Here is a 19,381-nt window from a genome sequence, read left to right as displayed (position 1 = left end):
AAAGCCATACTGTCTTGGACTCAGAATGTTCTGAATTTCCAGGAACCATGTTAGTCAGGCATTAAGCATGTACAGAGAAGGGCAACAAAATTGGTGAGGGGAATGAAGGGATCCTCTTACCAAGGGAGACTTAAGTTCTGCAAATTGCAGTGGCTGGAGACTAGGCACCTGCGCGGTTGTTTGTTGTTTGTTATTTGGTTTTTAGGAGCATTAGCAACTAAGGCCATATTGCTCCGGGATATGCGGTGGTCATTCCCTGACCTTTCCGCATCTTCCGTATTTGGTGGTGACGGGCTCGAACCCCGGCTAATCAAGAAGCGTGTGCTACGCACTGCTGCTCCTTCCCACCTGGCTACGGAGGACCTGCGCGGTGATCTGATTGAGGTGTATAAGGCCTTGAATGGGTTGAGCATGCTGAATTCTGATGGGATCCTTCCACTTGTTCAGATTACAAATGTAAGGGGGCATAAATTCAAATTAAGAAAAGACAGATGTAGAATAGATGTGCGGAAATTTGCCTTTAGCCAACGGGCAGTTAATTGCTGGAATAAACTTCCATCTGTCGTTGTGGAAGTTGATAGGTTAAATAAATTTAAGGAGGAACTGGACAGGCATTTGGAGGGAATGGTGTGATTTTTTTTTTTGGCTGATGTTGCATAAGCTCATACACTTGCTTTCTTGCATCACATGCCACTACTACTACTGTTACTACTAACTATTTTTTCCAATGTTTTTCCCAAGCAACTGTAAGGAGATAGGCCGACAGTTTACCGGAATCTGTGTGGTCTTTTCTTGGTTTCGGGAAGGCTAGCACATAAGAATGGCACCAGCTAGTGGGATAATATTCCTCTAAGAAAATTCTATTATAGAGTCATAAGAGAGCACTTAATGATCTTTCACTAAAATGGGGAATCCTTGTGTAATAAATTCCATCAGGACCTGGAACACTGTTCTTCACTATGTGAGTGCATTGTGCAATTCAGTCAGGGTCAATGGCAGATTATGTGAATGTTGGAGAGCAGCATTGAATTTTAGTTTATATTTTTCTGTCCTGGATTTTAGCGACTGAAAAGCTGGATCATATGTGGAAACAACTGAGTGTGTTTCAAAAAGATGAGCCAAATGCATTAGCAATTTCCACAGAGTTGGAAATTTCCTTCCCTTTCAGAAAAAGAATCTGAGAAGTTGCAAGCGAGTATTTGCTTGCAACTTCTCAGATTCTCTCCATCTTTTTTTCTCTCTCTCTCCATCTTTCTCAGATTCTCTCCATCTTTGCTCTCTCCATCTTTTTTGCTATTCATTCGTTTGATTTTTTTCCCAGACTGTAGCAGCAGTATCTGTGGATCTGTTTATGGTGGCAGCATAATGTGTCCATGCTTCTTTTTTACTCATTCATCTCACATGATGAGCCTTAGCCCTTGCTCTCTTAAACTGTAGGAGGTAGGCTGTGGTTGGATTTTTTCAAAACTGATTCCAGAATTTATTCCTTTCTCTTTTAGCACTGCTACATGCTTCATTCCACTGGATTTTAGGATGGAGCTGGATTTTAGATGACGATTTCGGGATGGCAGATTCAGCTGCTATCATTATTTGTTGTGTAATATAGCTAACTGCAGAATCAACCTTGATAGTTGTAATGATGGAGAAATCTAAATGAGCTATTTCTTCATATTTAATCCAGTTGGCCTTGTCAAATTTTTCTAATGTTACTCTGCGGAGGAGAACTTGTATAGAAATTACAGATGATCGGAAAATGGTCACTACCACGTGGGTTGTCAGTAACTGTCCAGTCTATGAGAGGAAATATTTGGAGAAAGTACTAACAGATCAATAGAAGAGCTTGAGCCAAATGGTAAATCCATGTATGTGTGATCACCGGTATTTAAAATAGTTAGGTTTTGTTTATTTAAGAACTTTTCAATTATTTTTCCTCTGCAGTCAAGATGTTGAGAGCCCCATAGGGGATGATGGCCATTCCAGTAACCTAGAATACAGAAAGGAGTGGGTATTTGTCTTAATACGTCATCTAAATCAGCAAGAGCATAAGTGTGGTTTGGCGACAGATACAATGAGACTAAAGTTATCATTATGCCAATGGTTATGCAGGTGGCAACTGCCTCCAATGGTGTTTGTAGGGGAACAGGTCTAGAAGGAATTAAAGAGTTTACTAAGAGCGCTACTCCTCCATGAGCTGCATTAGAGCAGTTTCTATCTTTTCTATACATGGTGAAATGTTTTTGTTATAGAAATTGCTTTCGTCAGGTTTGTTTCTTGTATGCTACTGCAGGCTTATATTCACTTATGAGATAAAATACATCATCTAAATTAGCATGAAGTCCACGACAATTCCACTGAATCACTGTGTGCATTGTTTGGTTTTAACTGGTATGTTGGTTACTTCCGGAAGATATTTTTATTTGCACCTGTCTACTTTTGCCTTTTCTTTCTTTGGGAAGGTTGGCCTTCCCATGTCAATGTTGCCCCCTGCATGAATCTCAAGAACTGCATCATCTTCATTTACCTTTCCATCAATGTCCATTGTATTAGATATTAATTTATAAGTGTTGCTTCTTTCAGAGCGCTTGGTTCATTCTGTTGGTTGCTCGTTAGGTATTGTTACAGGTGTATTAGCTTCTTGAGTAGCATATCTGGAGGCAGATTGTTCCTTTGATGAGGAAAGGAGTGATTTAGCCCAATTGGATTTCAATATATTTGGAGGGACTGAGCAGTCAGTCTGAGTTGCTACTGAGTGTAGCCATTGTGTAACAGAAACAAATATAGATGACTAAGTAGAAACAAAATGTTTCTTTGCTTCTTGGTATGACATTTTCTGCTCTATCTTATATTTTTAAATATTCTTTTCTCATTTCCATTGGAGGCATTCTTTTGAGAAAGCAGAATGTTTGTTGTGACAACTTTTCATTTCAGTGTTACAGTGTGTATGTGTGTGTGTGTTCTTTAGAACTGCAAGAAGCATAGGTGGCTACATCTCTGCAGACAGTTTCCAAATTTTTGGCACTTAAATCACTGAACTGAGTTCAGAACGTAAGGTATTACCTGACATCTAAAGTAACCAGCTTTTATGGTGGTAGGTAGATTTGGTGTTTTAAATGTGAGTATCACTGTTCGAGTAGGGACAGGCTCTCTCCATCTTTTTTGATGATGATTCTTTTGGCGTGTAACATATTTTGATCGCATAGTTCGTGGACAAGTTCATCCTTCGATATGTTTAACAGAGCCCATTCTGATATTACCCCTTTAGAGGAATTTAAGGTGGTATGTGGGGTAACCTTTATAGGAATTCCACACCAAAGGTAGATACTTTTAATAATCTCTCAGCATGTCTACGTTCAGTCATTTCAACTAATAAATCTCCGGATCTTAATTTTCTAACCAATTTTGGAGATCCAGCCGCATTTTCAAGAGTGGGGAAAGCTTACTCAATGGTTGGTCTGTGGAGGAGTGTAGTATTAAAAAGAGAGGTACGGTATTATGTGTTCCTTCTTTTTTTTTTTTTGTCTCTTAGCATGGGAAGTTGTGTCATTATGATCTGAATCAAAAGATCCATAAGTGGACTGTTTACTTTTGCCCATCTTTGCTCTTTTTAGGCCTGGGAGGGTGGCTTTCTTCTCCCAGGTTTCCAGCCCCACCATGTCGTGCCAGGAGTGGTGCCACCAGTGACCAAGTGATAATGGAAGGTTATTTGTTAGTGCATTAGTTAGTCCTATGTACAAGGGTGTATTTCCTTTCTGTTAGGTACGCTTGCTTCTTCACTTTAGAAAAAAAAAGAAGAATAACACCAATTATCAGCCACTCTTTAGGGAAATCGGTTGGAAATCACTCAGAAATCGCTAGTCACTCACTTGGCACTCGGGGGCATTTGACAGATGGTCAAATCTATTGCAGTATTTGTGCCTGAAGGAGATACATAAGTGACCCATCAAGAAGGTTGTTAATGTCCAGAAATTGTGCAATATATGTTCCTCTTTGATCAATTACTTAGTAGTGTTGGTGACCATTTAATCCCCAGGATGCAGAAAGGTGTGGGCAATTAAGCTATGAGATTATCTAGCTTGTTTTGTTGGAGGATAATTTGGTGGGATATACAAGGAGCTTATCATAATGGCTGCTCAGATTGCTGCTGCTGCTGCCTCTAGAGAACAGTTCAATGAAATTTTTTTGACTAGGACATGTGGATTTGTTAGAACTGCTACACTACCATGTGTGGCGTTGTGATGGGTTCTGTCCTCTGTTGTATGTATTAAATTGGTTTCAAATATATTTTTAGAGGCAGAGATGTGTACTCAAGTGATAAGATAATATAGATAATCAATACTGGCTTGAAACTTTCAGTGGAATTGCTGTGGCTTGGAAACTATGACAATTCCACTGAAGCAGTATATTCATTATTTATTTCTTGTTCAACTTTTAGAGTGTTTCTAAGGTGCTGATGATTTGTACTTTTCACTCTTTTTTTATCTTGGGAAGAGAAGAAGAAAAAAGGCTTACCTATATCCACATCTACTTTGACAAAAATTTGTAGTACAGGATCACCTGAAGTTTTTTTATCTTCAGTGTACTGTTGATGATTTGCAGTTTTCTTTTATTTTTCCCTGCATCCTTGGTTGAAGTGGCATGGGTTGTGTTGCACTCACCATGGTTGTTACATACTTCGAGAAAGACTCTTTTGGAGATATTTTTAGCTCAGTCTCTGATTCAGCCAATTAGTAGTTCTCCCATTTGGGGAATACATAGGTCTGTTCATATGGGAATACACAAGTCTGTTTAACCCCAGGGGCTCACATCTGGTGAGTATGGGCTTGGCACTCCCAGGATCCTGAGCTGGATATCATCATTCTTCTCTTTCTTGGTGATTCCCTTCTACTTCTCTCTCTCTCTCTCTCTCTCTCTCTCTCTCTCTCTCTCTCTCTCTCTCTCTCTCTCTCTCTCTCTCTCTCTCAGGGTAACTCAGAAATTTTTTTTGGCTGGTGAAGCATAAGCCTCAGGGTTCCTTGAACCATATGGCTGCTAATAATAATAATTATAATAATATGGATTGGTGGTGAGATAATTTGTTTTGCCTCCTATAAGAAACATTATGATTGGGGTGAAAGAAAGGCTTTTTCAATGTATTTTTGGATCAATTTTTCACTTTTCTGGTGGTCACATGTTCTGTCATAGGCAGGGTAGTTTTTTTGCAATTTGTACAAATTAGTTGTGGAATAGTGCAGGCTTATCAGCTGTGATTAAATGACCTGCATTTAGCACAAGCAGGAGTTCCTGACAAGGTGTCTGGGAATGACCGTATTTCTGAAATTGGAAACAGTAACAAGTTTGGTATATATGGCCAGACCTTGCATATTAGATGTCCAGTCTTAATGGAAGTTGTTGTTGTTATGGAGGCTTAATGGCACATAAGCTGCTAAGGCTATAATGTGCCTATTCACTTGTTATATTAAAACATGAGTTTTCCATAAATCAGAAGAAAATCCAAAATCAAAAATAATTAAAAAGTCCAGTTTGCCTGAGAAAGTAAAAAAATTCAGAAATATTTGCCTTATCACCAATTAGATTTTCAAGAGTTATCGGTTTATGAAGATTAACCAGTGAGATCAAGAATGAAGTTCTGCCTTGTTTATAATAGAGGCAGCCAATAAGAATATGTTTTACAGTCAAATTGTTAGAACAATGTGTACATTGTGGTGGATCATTTCCTGTGAGTAAATGAAGGTGGGTCAGATGGGTATGTCCTATTCTTGCCCTTGAAAGGACTTCTTGTCTTGATGTACGGACACCGGAGCGCCAAATTTTTGGGTCTTGTTTAAACTGAAAGAGTTTATTATTAGTCTGAGAGTGCCAGAGTGCTGTCCATTGTGATAGGCAAGCAGCATGATCGGTTAGTGCATAATCTGATGCTGGAACAGGGATATTGGTTAAATCTAAGGTAGTTGGATTTTTTGCAGCTTTATCGGCCAGTTCATTGCCTAAAATACTGGAATGGGCTGGAATCCAGCAAAAAGTGACCAGTTGGTTGCGCTCTTTAATTTGCAGTAATAAGCTTCTGATTTCATTTAGAACAGGGTGAACGTTATCTGAGGAATTACATAACGACATTATTGAGCTGAGGGAATCAGTGTAAATAACTGATTTTAAGGAATAGTCAGAATAGAGATGTTCTAGAGCTAGTTTAATTGCATATAATTCAGCAGAAAATATACTAAATTCTGGTGGAAGGGAAACTGATACAATTGTATTCGGAAACACTGGAGCTGCTCCAACATTTGAATTAGATTTAGAGCCATCTGTATAAATTGGGGAGAAATCAGTATATCTTTGAGTGTGAACTGCATGAATTTGGTTGACATTTGATGCTTACAAAGTATTCTTTCTCCATTGACAGAGGTAAGTGTCACAGGTTGGAAGAGGAGGAGCCCATGGTGGTTGAGTATAGGTTGCTACCTGCTTTACGGAATGGATGGAAATATTCCAAACTTGCACCAGTTCAAGAAGGCTTTTTTTTTTTTTTTGGTTTGGTAGTTGTTGGCGCATCGGCTTCTGTGGCCATAGTGCACCTCCCAAGGTTTTTGCAATACTTTGATCCAAGCCCGAGGCGGGAATCGAACCCGCGACCTTTGGGTTGCCAGGCAGGCACTTTACCCACCTGGCTAGCCCGGTCGGCTCTTCAAGAAGGCGAAGACCAGCTCGTTTTACTATACTAGGTTTGTTTCTGTATAGGATTTCTAACGGTGGGTTGAAAAGGTATGATTGAACGGGATGAGAGGCACAACTTTGTATCTTGACACCATATTTCAGAAACAGTGTTTTCCTGCGTAATGTTAGTGGGGGCTCGTGAGCATCAATGTAGAGACTATGTGCATAATCTGATGGTTTCTGAACGTTCTGAACGCACAAATTGCAATTCTCAAAGCACTGTGTTGAATAGGATCAAGCCAGTGTAATGCACTCTTTCTGGCAGAATCATAGATTGGAGCACCATAATCGAGACGGGATCTGATTAATGCCCTGTATAACCGAAGAAGGGAGGTACGGTCTGCACCCCACGTTTGGGCAGATAAAGCTCTGAGTATGTTTAACTTTTTTAGACATGAAGTCCGTACATTTTTAATATGATCTAGGAAATTTAACTTGTCAAGGATTAATCCTAGAACTCTGATGTTGTTGGTGACCGGGACAAAGACATTAGAAGTTCAGGATCTGGATGAAGTTTGCGTTGTCTACAGAAATGGATAGCAACTGTTTTCTGCTGCGAGAGCCGATAGCCGTTGAGGCTCGCCCATTGTTGAATTTTATTAAGTGATATCTGAAGCTGTCTTTCAATAGACCTCATGTTTTGAGAATGACAGGAGATGGAAAAGTCATCTGCATAAAGGTATGTCTCAACTGTAGTTGGAAGCTGCTTAGTGATAGAATCTATTCTCAGAGAAAAGAGTGGCACTCAGTACTGATCCCTGTGGAACACCTTCTTCCTGGATGAAAGTTGCGGAAAGGGCATGTTGGTATCGAACTTGAAATGATCTAGTATGTAAGAAGTTCTGAACAAATATAGGAAGGTTGCCACATAGTCCAAGAAGGTAAAGGTCACTAAGTATACCATACCGCCAGGTGGTATCAAAAGCCTTCTCTATGTCTATTGAAACCATTACTAGATGTTCATGTTTGACAAAAGCATTATGGATGGCAAATTCAGCCTTGACCATAAGATCTAAGCATGACCTGCTTTGACAAAAGCCATATTGACTATGGCTCATTGGCTGTTCCGACTCAACGATCCAGACGAGTCTTCTGTGGATAATTTTCTCAAGAATTTTGCTGAGGCAGCTTGAGAGAGATATGGGTCTATAGCTATTGGGGTTGGATGGATCTTTTCCAGGCTTCAGGAATGCCAAAATTGTTGAGTGATGCCAAGAAGCTGGAAAAACATTTTCTAAAAATATTCGATTGTAAAAGACCAGGAGACGGCGCAAAGCTTTGTCATGAAGATGTTGTAGCATGACATAATAAATTCATAGAGCGGTTTAAATAATGGAAGTTGAATGCTGAGGTAGGTTGAAGGTCAAGATAAGATCGGGGAGATTCCCTTCACTTGGATTACTACCCGTTCTTTAAGTTCTTCTAAGATCTCTGCTTCAGACACATCTAACAGATCCCAGTCCAAAATCACTCTTTACAGGTGGATATTCAATAACCTTTGAGGCATTACCATTATTGGTAATCCAGAAAAAGAGATTAATATTCAAGAGGCACACGGAATGTATAATATCGGTCTCAATGAAGTTCTCTTAACCTGAGACTTTTAACAGATTTAGGAGACATATACTTTACTTTTTAATTCTTTTTTAACAGATTCTGAAGATACATTAAGCTATACTTTCTAATTCCTTTTGAACTCTAAAAGGGGTAGTGTGCCAATCACATTTTCAATATTCAAAAGATTGATCAAGAAAGCTGGGTAGGCTTCAGTGTCAGTTTTCTGGACATCTTTTTTCTCAGATGCCTGGGCTGCAACTGGCAGCTCAGATAAGTTAGTGCAAGTCATTCATGTTTTGTTCTTTTTTTGCCCTGGGAGACTGTCTTTCTCCCAAGTTATCAGTCCAGACACAGAGTCAAGAGCAGTGCTACCTAGTGGCCTAAGTGAAGAAAAAGACGTTAGTTTACTAAAAATAAAACGGGTTAATGAAAAGTGGTTTTCTTTCCTCAGTTATAATATGTGATTAGCCTTATTAGTCTTATGATGAGATATGAAACAAGAAATATGTTATCACAAAACCAATATGGTTTTAAGAAAGACTCATCAACTGAAGATGCGGTATATAGATTGCTTCAAGCGGTGGAGGACAGTGAGGAACGGTATTGTTTAGGTATATTTATTGATTTTAAAGGTGCTTTCGACCACTTATGCTGGGATGGCATCATGTCGAGAATTAAAGAAGTATGTAAGACAAAATTATATAAAGTGTTTAGAAACTACTTTTCCAATAGGGTTGTAGTAGTTAAAACTAGATATACAGAGATAATTAGGAAAGTTGTTAAAGGATGTCCACAAGGCTCGGTGATAGGCCCCTTTGCGTGGAACATGGTCTTTGATGAATATTTAAATGAAGAAATGGCTGGAGTCACAAAAATAGCTTATGCTGACGACTTGGTAATGATGGTTCAAGGAAATTCCAGATCTTCCATAGAAAGTAAAGCAGAAGAAGCTTTGACTACATTGGAAATATGGACAAAGAAACATAAATTGCAGGTTTCAAAGAAAAAGACGGTTCAGATGTTGCTTAAGGGAAGACTAAGCATGAATAGAGCTCCTACTGTACGGCTGATGGGGAGTGCCGTTCGATATGCACGAGTAACGAAATATCTTGGTTTAATGATTGAAGAACGTTTGTTTTTTACAGAACACGTTAAGTATTTAAAAGTCAAAATTAAAACCTTATATGCCAAGCTCCGGAGGGTGATTAGAAGAGATTGGGGCATAAAAGGTAGAGGCCTCAATCTGTTATACGATTGTTTGTTTTCACCTATAATGTGTTATGCTGCCGGGGCTTGGGTTCATAGGATTGGGAATAAGATTATTCAAAAACACCTAGTACAAGCACAAAGATTTGCATTACTAGGGATTACTCGGGCATGTCGGACGGTGTCCACAGAAGCCTTGCAGGTAATATCAGGTAGGTTGCCAGTCCAGTATGTAGTGTTAATAGCTGGAGTAGGATATCTTACTAAACGGAATATTAGGAAGACGATAGTAAGAATAAGAACTTGTCCAGAACCAGATAAAATTTATACAAGAGCAGATGTTAAAAGTGAAAAGAATAGAGTTTTAGAAGAAGTTAAAATAAGATGGCAAATAGAATGGGAAACATCTGAAAAAGGACGACAGACCTTTATGTTTTTGCCGAAAATAAATATAATTGATACTAAAAGAAAGACTTGGCAACAGTTTGGTCTTTGTTCTATGTTTCTGTTAACTGGACATGGATTGGCATTGAGACTCTTTCAGCTTGGACTTAAAGAAAATGGGTTATGTAAATGTGGAGAGCTTGAGACATCTGAGCATGTTATGCTTGACTGCAATTATTATGTTGACTTCAGAACGGAATTGGAACTATCAATTGGCTATCTGGAGAAGGAGAGACTCCATGTCATGTTCACTGATAAAAGACTATTTACTAATTTTAATAAGTACGTTTCGGAAGTATTTAAAAGGAGATTTAGATTGCTGGGTAGTAGAGGCACGCCTCCAAGTGGCAGGGATGTCAACTCATCCAATTAGGATCAATGATAGAAAATCAAAGTTGATTCTCCTTGCATGAGGCTAAGTGGCCAGATAGGAATTATTTGTTTGGTTATTATTATTTATTTATTTATACTAACAAAATTGAATTCTAAAAGTTAGGAAAAATCCCATTCTCTGATTTTACCGTGGATAGGCCACGGCCTAGGGAGCGGATTTGGCGAATGGAGGTTAAAATGGTATAGCCTTATTAATTCATACTTATGAGTTAACAGACTTACAAAACTCAGGAGAAATTTATTTACAGTTAAGCATACTAGATAATCATTATGATAAGGCACTGTGATCATTAGTATCACTTGGCACTGGGAGGGGACTTGTCCCATAAATTTATCATGAAACCAAAGAAGCATTTGGCATTTTCATTTTTTAAGGCGAAAATTCCCAAATTCATAAAGCAATCATAACACTAAGCACCATACAACCAATTATTAATACATCACAGTAGTCAACTCAACATGCAATCACATCAGTTTACTAAACATTAGTTAAAACAGATTACCTCAATCTTTTGCATAAAATGCTTCCAATCAATGCTCTCCAAATGTAATGAATAAAATAAAATAAAATAAAATAAACATATAAAATAATTTATTGAATTCTATTACTCATAGAGATATGACCGATTCAACATGCAACGGAATCGAAAACTGAGAGCCCCTATCCGACCCTGAAGCACATCAAACCAACAAAAAAAAAAAGCAAGATCAACCTCAAAAAAAGCAAGACCATGAGTGTGCAAAGACATTGTGTCAGAATAAATAATTAAAATCGGAAAACTGCTTAAGATAATAAATAATTAAAACCACAATTAAAATTTAAAATCACGATTAAAAATTTGGATGAAGACAAAAATTAAATGAAATTCAAAACTTTTCCCTTCCTCGTTTAATTTGAGTGTTAATATCGGATGGGGGCTCGCAGCTTTCAAATCCGTTGCGCGACAAATCGGCCATCTCTCTATGAGTGACAGAATTCATTAAATAATTTTATCCGTTTATTTTATTTTATTTTATTTTATTCATTACATTTGGAGAGTATTGACTGGAAGCATTCTACGCAAAAGACTGAGGTAATCTCTTACTCTTTTAAATATATTGTAACAACATAAAAGTTATTGAGCCTTGTAGTTCTGTGTTTTTACTAAACTAATCATTAGTGGCATGTAACCATCACTCCAGACCGCATCACTGTCATCTTACTAGCCTATCATAATAAGAAAAGTCATCCAGAGTCACTGCAAGTTTCAATTCCTGTTACAGGCAGGCAGGCAGGCCAGGCCTCTACTAAATACCAGGCAGTTATTAGTAAAACCAAAATTATCAATAAGCATGAAATATAGTAAATATAGTAAATTAGTAAATAATCATAGTTGATTACCTGATTGTTGTTAATTAAAAAAAATTCAATTAGCTAATTCAGTCAACATAATTAAAAGTTTAGCTAGTTCAGTTATATTATTATCTGGACGAATAAGATTATGACATTGATTCTGGGTGGTTCTACAGGTTGAGAGAGAAAAAAAAAAAAAACTCCTCAAAAATGTCCTTGACCTTTTCAAGGACATTTTTTCAAGGACAATATACCCAATTCAAGCACATGTGTAAACAGTATGTAAAAAATTCCAATGGAACTGAATTTAATTGTTGCTGTATTTAAATTATGATTATGGTAACTAACTATTAGCCAATGTCCCATGTTTTTACATTGTTGTATTAGGGCAATTTGTCTGTGGTATATATATATATATATATATATATATATATATATATATATATCTTTAAGTTATAGGTATTAAAAAAAATGAGAAATCCTCTAGAAAGAGAAAATCAAACCAAAGATTTGTACTCAATAGTTCGATGCATATGATCCAGGAATCAAATAAACATAATACTACATTCTATATGCTGTAGATACAGCAATATTATAGAATAAAGAGGTCTATTATACAATAAAAATAAAAAAATATATATCAAATATTTAATCAGGAAAAGGTAAGTTATATTCAGAAAGATTTTCACTAACTTTTTGTATATTTTAATTTCTGTACTGCTTTTAAACGTAATACAGAAATGCTAGACTTGAATGTAAGAAAACTATCCTGCATAATAGTCAAAATAATAAAATTAAAACACCTTATCTGTTGCAGAAACCTTTGCCTTCTTATCCACCAACATCTGGACATTTTCTATATTTCTGCTTCTAGTAGCCTTCATGAGAGGTGTATCCCCATCCTGAATAGCAAAAACCCAAAAAGAAAAATTTTAGTTTTGCTTTCATTACAACTTAACATATTCCATTTAACTGTATACTACAGTTTGGTTCAAAAAAATTTTTCAAAGTATAATAAGGTTGATATTTAAGTAGTAAAAACTGTTGCAGTTCTGTTTTTTTTATTATTATGCATTAAAGGGGCTTGGCACATAACACAGATATCCTGTTAAAGGTCTTTAAATGTTTACACTCAAGTAACAATTAAAGACCTTGAATGCTTACTGTAAGTAAAACTTGTCAAAAGAGGAATAAAACTGTCTACATTAGACAGTTTATTTCCATTTATAAATTAGATGAAGATTGGAATTTAATGCTTCGTGGTGTATTTTTACCACTTCATGAGTGATTACAAAGACAACAAATGGACTAACTCATATCAGCCTTTTGACACACACACACACAGAGAGAGAGAGAGAGAGAGAGAGAGAGAGAGAGAGAGAGAGAGAGAGAGAGAGAGAGAGAGAGAGAGAGAGAGAGAGAGAGAGAGAGCAGGTGTGAATAACCCGGAACATCTAAGACACGTATGAATTATACCTGATGTTTGACATATACCCAATAAATGTTTGCAAAAAAACAAAAGGACCAGAAGTACTGAAATTCTTCTGAAGCCAATTTTTTAAATTCTTAAAAACAAACTGATACATGCATATTCCTTACAACTGTAATCAAAATATGTCTTCATGAATTTAGTAGACAGATTATGTTAACATCATGGAGTATTCTAAAATTAATTTTCAATTAAGTCAAATTTTTAATAAAGAAATGTTTATTTCTTTTCTAAGATAAAATGGTTAATGCATATAGGCTAGTTAGTGCCAGGTGACATTAAAATAGAGAGCTACATTATATAAAATAAATAAAATGCATTTACTGTATCAAAAACTTTCAAATTATAAATTTCAAATTCTTATTGTCAGAATACCTATGATTTGGACAGTTATTCTGATTTATGAGAATTTGCATATTAATTATTTGAAACAATAAATTTGCATTAGTAAAGGCACATGAGGCAAGAAAGCAAGCTTATACAGCATCAGCAAAAAAAAAAAAAAAAGGACACCCTTCTCATTTCACCCATCCACTCCCAAATGTCTGTCTAGTTCTGCCTTGAATCTATTTAAGTTATCAATGTCTACAACGACAGATGGAAGTTTGTTAACAATCAACCACAAACTTCCGCACATCTGTCCTACAACTGTCTTTCCTCAATTTGAATTTATGCACTCTCAGTCGATTATTCTGAGCGAGAGGAAGAATCCCATCAGCATCAAGTATACTCAAACCATTCAAGGCTTTATGCACCTCAATCAGGTCACCTTGCAAGTGCCTGGTCTCCAAACACTGTAATTTGCAAAACTTAAGACTTTCTTCATAAGAGCAACCCTATGTTCAATTCACTAATCTTGTTGCCCTTCTCTGTACTCGTTCCAACAGCTCTACAGCCTTCTTGAAATGAGGCCTCCAGACCTGTATATAGTACTCAAGGTGTGGCCTGACCATTGCCTTATAAAAAGAGGTAATCACCTCCTTATCTCTGCTAGAAAAATTCCTGCATATCATTCATTGACAATACACCATGAGCTAGGGCTCACAATACCGGTTAAAATCTTAATACTGGTATTTTTTAATTTATGAAACCGGGATACCGGTATTCCAAAAAAAAACATTTGTCAATAAATTTTGATGACAATTAGGTGCAATAAAATAAGGAAAAAAACAAGTAATAGCTTGAATTCACATTTTAAATCAAACTTTTATTACAATAATAAATATTCTAGCAAAAAGAATTAACATACAGTTATTCTAAAAACATAAAAATAAGCATTCACACTACCTGTCGGAATAAAGAGAGTTCTTAAGAAAGTCAATAGTGTTATGGTTTAAACTGGATCTAATTTTGGTACATATTTAATTAGCAGCAGAAAACTCCTTTTGGATTCAACAGCTCTACAGCCTTCTTGAAATGAGGCCTCCAGACCTGTATATAGTACTCAAGGTGTGGCCTGACCATTGCCTTATAAAAAGAGGTAATCACCTCCTTAATTTATGAATTAAGGTTGGTGCTTTGTACTGAGATAGTCGTAGACAAGTTACAGTTTAACCCCCTCTTATTCCCTCATCTTCAAAAAATCTTATTTCCTTTTTATCAAAAATAAAAAATATTTCCTTTTTGACTTTTTATGGCACTATATCCGTATTAACGAAAGAAAGGGACTGACGTTTAAGCTTTCTGAGGAAACCAAATCTTAAGTTGTGGGAGGGGGGGGTTTATTAATATTTATTTCACTGTACCTTAGTATTGCCGTCAGTGGCCATTGTTATGATTTTCGTACAGCATCTCCCCTCAAGAACTAAGCCCCACACTGCATTAAAAAATGAGAATTTCCAGGAGCTGAGGGATATCCCCCCCCCCCACCATTGAACTGCTCCATACTGACACCCTTTCCCAATATGCACTAAATGTTGCTTGTAGCATCCTCTAGTAGAGGTGTAATAGAAAGATTAAACTTTTAATTTTAACCCTTCCGCATTTGCCATACTATATATATACGATATTATATATCATATATTATATGTGAGCTGTCAGTTTCTCAAGAGCAATGACACAATTATAAAACAAAAGTCATTTATCATACAAATCTACTTACAATACATAACTGGTGTTCATTTACATCTAATCTATTCATTTTTTAAATTTAATCTGTTAATACATGCTATCATTTCCATAAAATTTCTCTCAATTAACAATCTCAACTCCTCTCTCTACAGCTTCAAACACTAAACTAATTCAATCTTAATCACTTCCTCATATTTCTCTTAATCACCAATATCAATTCCCTTCACAACAGAAATCCATAAGTCGCTGACTTAATGCTAACAATTCCATGTAATCTCTCTCTCTTAATTTAACATTATCAATTTTCTTTACAACTTCAACCAATAAACCAACTCAAAACTAAACATTTCCTTATTTCTCGTGTTCTTCGACTTCAAGTCTTACTCTAAAATAATCTCTCATTTTATTTAAGTACCATTTCCAAAACAACACAGTTCAGAGGACTTACCTTCCTTCTCTTTCACGGTGGGATTCCTTTGTGCGGGTTCCTTCCATGGGGTGCAGTGATGTCTCTCTCTTTTCTTAGTTGATCTCTGCTGTATAGCTCTTCCAGTATACTGTCTTATTTCAGGATTCCGAGAACAGTTCTCTGTTAATACTGAAGGAAATTACCATAGCAGTAGTAGAAGCCAGGGCACTATCTGACTGGCTTGTTATTCAACTTTCAGATTAACTTCTAGCACAGGAACATGCCCGGCGGAACCCTTCACAATATAGCTGGACACTTCCAGAACTGGACCCAGAACTACTGGAAGTCTGCAACCCCTCCGAACAACAACCACAAACCCCTCTTTTGGTGTGAGCACCTTATTTATTTCCTTCTCATTTATTTATTTATTGAATTGATTGCAAGTTGCAATCACCCTTTGTACTACTTTTTTATATGCAAGTTTATGTGCAAACCCCATAGGAGTTTGCACATAAACTTGCATATAAAAAAGTAGTACATAGTACATATAAAAGAAGATACATAATAGTAGTACATATAAAAGTAGTGCATATAAAGAAGATACGTAAATGCGTGCAAACCCAGAGGGATTTGCATTCATTTACGTATCTTCCCCCTATCTAATTTAAACCTGACCCAATCACAGTGTTATTCTTTAAACTCACTCTTCTTCCTTTTGTGGGAAAAACAGGAAAAACAGAAAATTTTTCCCACACAACAAAACCCTTTCATCTTTTACCTCTAGATCACCTGTTCACAATACCTTTGAACTGCTCCATACCGACACCCTTTCCCAAAATGCACTAAATGTTGCTTGTTGCATCCTCTAGTAGAGGTGTAATAGAAAGATTAAACTTTTAATTTTAACCCTTCCGCACTTGACATACTATTGTTCACCATATTCCTTAACTGTCCTACCAGGTCTACTGCCACTAATGGAAATATTTCCGTAATGATGTTTTCGTTATTCCTTAAGTGCTTTACTTCCACACACACACACCATACTTACTAAGAGAAATATATTTGTAAGATTTATGACTTACAGTTTCATGATGTTTTCAGGATTCCGTTGCATTTGTATTGTGTATAACAATCCCTCATTCAAATTCAGCAGTATTAATGATTTACTGCGGTCGATTTTATAACTTTTATGTGAATAAATAATAGATAATTTTTTTTTTAAATCAGTACTGAAAAACCGCTATTTTTGTATCAATACCAGAAAAAAAATGACCGGGATCCTGGTATTCGAGATCCCAGAATCTCGGTATTGTAAGCCCTACCATGAGCTACTCTTGCAGACTGTCTGCACTGCTCAGAAAACTTTATATCTACCTGCACAATTATCCCCAGGTCCTTTTCATTCTCTACGACTGATACAGTGGTAGAGAATGAAACAGGACTCTCAACTATGAATGACCTTCACATAATATTATAGCTAATGCAGAAAGCAAATGAATTGAAGATACTATTATGCCTGGCATTTGTGGATCATGAAAATGCATTTGACTCCATACAGCATAAGGCAATGTTTCGGGCACTGGAAAAAACCAAGGCATAGACATTCCATACATTATGATTTTGAAGAAAATATTAGCATTAGTAGAGGCATATGATGCAAGAAAACAAGCTTATGCAGCATCAGCCAAAAAAAAAAAAAAAAAAAAAACCTTCCCTTCACCCCTCCATTCGTTCGAAATACCTGTCCAGCTGAGCCATAAATTGATTTAGGCTATCAACTTACACAACAAGGGATGGAAGTCTGTTCCACCAACCAACTACCCTGCTAAAGGCCAATATCCGCACATCTATCCTAGATCTGTCTTTATGCCCTCTCAGGTGATTATTCTGAGCAAGAGAAAGAATCCCATTGGCATTGAGCATGCTCAAACCATTCAAGGCTTTATACACCTCTATCAGATCACCTCGCCGGTGCCTAGTCTCCAGACACTGTAATTTGCAAAACTTAAGCCTTTCTTCGTAAGAGCAACCCTTTGTTTTATTCACTAACCTTGTTGCCCTTCTCTGTACTCATTCCAGCAGCTATACTTGAAATGAGGCCTCCAGACTTGTATATAGTACTCAAGGTGTGGCCTGACCAATGCCTTATACAATGGAATAATCACCTCCTTATCCCTGCTAGAAAAATTCCTGTATATCATTGACAAGACACCATGAGCTACTCTTGCAGCCCATCTGCACTGCTCAGAGAACTTCATATCTGCCTGCACAATTACCCCCAGGTCCTTTTCATTCTCTATCACTGTCAGTCTAATACCACAGAGTTGCTCTGAGGTTGCTGTTTCCCTTTACATTTGTCAATGTTAAACTTCATTTGCCACCACTCAGCCCATCTGTTCGACCTTTCCAGATCCTGTTGCAGCAGCATAGCATCAGTAGTGTCCTTAGCAACCCTGTCAACCTTTGTATTGTCTGCAAACTTGGACATTAACCTTGATTTACCATCATCAATATTATTTATAAATACAGAAAACAATAATGGACCCAAAACTGAACCCTTGAGGGACCCAACTAATAGCATTAATCCACGATGAGCAGTGTCCATTGATTACCATTCTCTGTCTTTCCCCCCTCAACCACCTCTTTATCCATAGCAGCAATTTGCCTCCAATGCCACACTGCACCAATTTGTGCAGAAGTCTTCTGCCATGTGAAACAGTATCAAAAGCCTTTCTAAAATCCAAGTATATAATATCAAAGTTATTCTCTGCATCCAGTTCTTTTGAGACTGCGTCATAGTATCCAATGAAATTGGTCAGGCAAGACTTCCCCTTAATAAAACCATGCTGTGGCCGAGCTATAACTGAAGCCTTGTCTAGATGATCCTGCAGTGCTTCTTAAATGAGTGCCTCCATTAATTTTCCTGGAACAGAAGTTAAACTAACAGGTCTATAATTACTTGTGTCAGCCTTTGATACTCCTTTGTGAATTGGGGTCACATTTGCACATCTCCATTCTATGGGTACCTCCCCTGAGTCCAAAGAAGCTCTCATAATTATGGCTAAGGGTTTGCTTACTTGCTTTAATATAACTGGATAGATCTCATCCACCCCAGGTGCCTTTCTTGTGTTTATCTTCAACAATTTCTCCTCCACTTTACTCTGAGTTATTACAAGATTATCTAGCTTACTACCAGAGTTGATTACACTTCTGGCATTCCCCTTGCTGAATAACTCCTCATGTGTGAATGTCGATGTAAAATATTCATTTAGTTTGTTAGCTACCAGAGCAGGATGTTCAACAGTTGAAGCATCGATATCAAGTGGACCAATCTGATTCATCCCCTTCCTTCTAGAGTTTACAGAAGTAAAGAACTCTGCTGTTTTTCTTTGCATCCCTAGTCAAAGATTTCTCATAATCTGCCTTCGCCTGCCTAACCTCCTTTGTAACTTGGTTACAGATCAACTTATATCTATCATAGGGTTCTGTGTCACATTTTAATTTTTATGTATCCCATGCATTTTTCTTCTCTGCCATATGTCTCATTAGTTCATCTGACATCCATTTAGGCCTAAACCTTGAACTATATTTCTTAGTTGGTATGTAAATATAGCAGCTTCCAAGATAAGTTCTTTGAATGCTTCCCATTTTGAATTTCCTGTTGGTAACATCATCAGTTGGTCCCGCTGTATAGAATTTAAATACTATCTCAGACCATCATAGTCACCTTTACGAAAGCAATAACCCTTCTCTTTACCCCTGATGGTAG

The 19,381-nt window shown here is 37.0% G+C and overlaps 1 protein-coding gene across 1 annotated transcript in view; it reads right to left on the bottom strand.

The window, feature by feature from the left end:
• Arms (Ankyrin repeat-rich membrane spanning) overlaps positions 1 to 19,381 on the bottom strand; it is a 680,132-nt gene that overhangs the window by 422,071 nt on the left and 238,680 nt on the right. Inside the window, exon 10 of the mRNA XM_090381558.1 lies at positions 12,448 to 12,546. Coding sequence (XP_090237684.1) covers positions 12,448 to 12,546 — 99 coding nt within the window. The remainder of the gene's footprint in view (positions 1 to 12,447; positions 12,547 to 19,381) is intronic.

The sequence above is a fragment of the Mastigoproctus giganteus genome, chromosome 9 (genome assembly GCF_048544385.1).
Source record: "Mastigoproctus giganteus isolate SK-2022 chromosome 9, ASM4854438v1, whole genome shotgun sequence".
Taxonomy (NCBI): domain Eukaryota; kingdom Metazoa; phylum Arthropoda; class Arachnida; order Uropygi; family Thelyphonidae; genus Mastigoproctus; species Mastigoproctus giganteus.
Note: the sequence above shows the minus strand (reverse complement) of the source record. Positions and strands in the feature narration are given on the sequence as shown.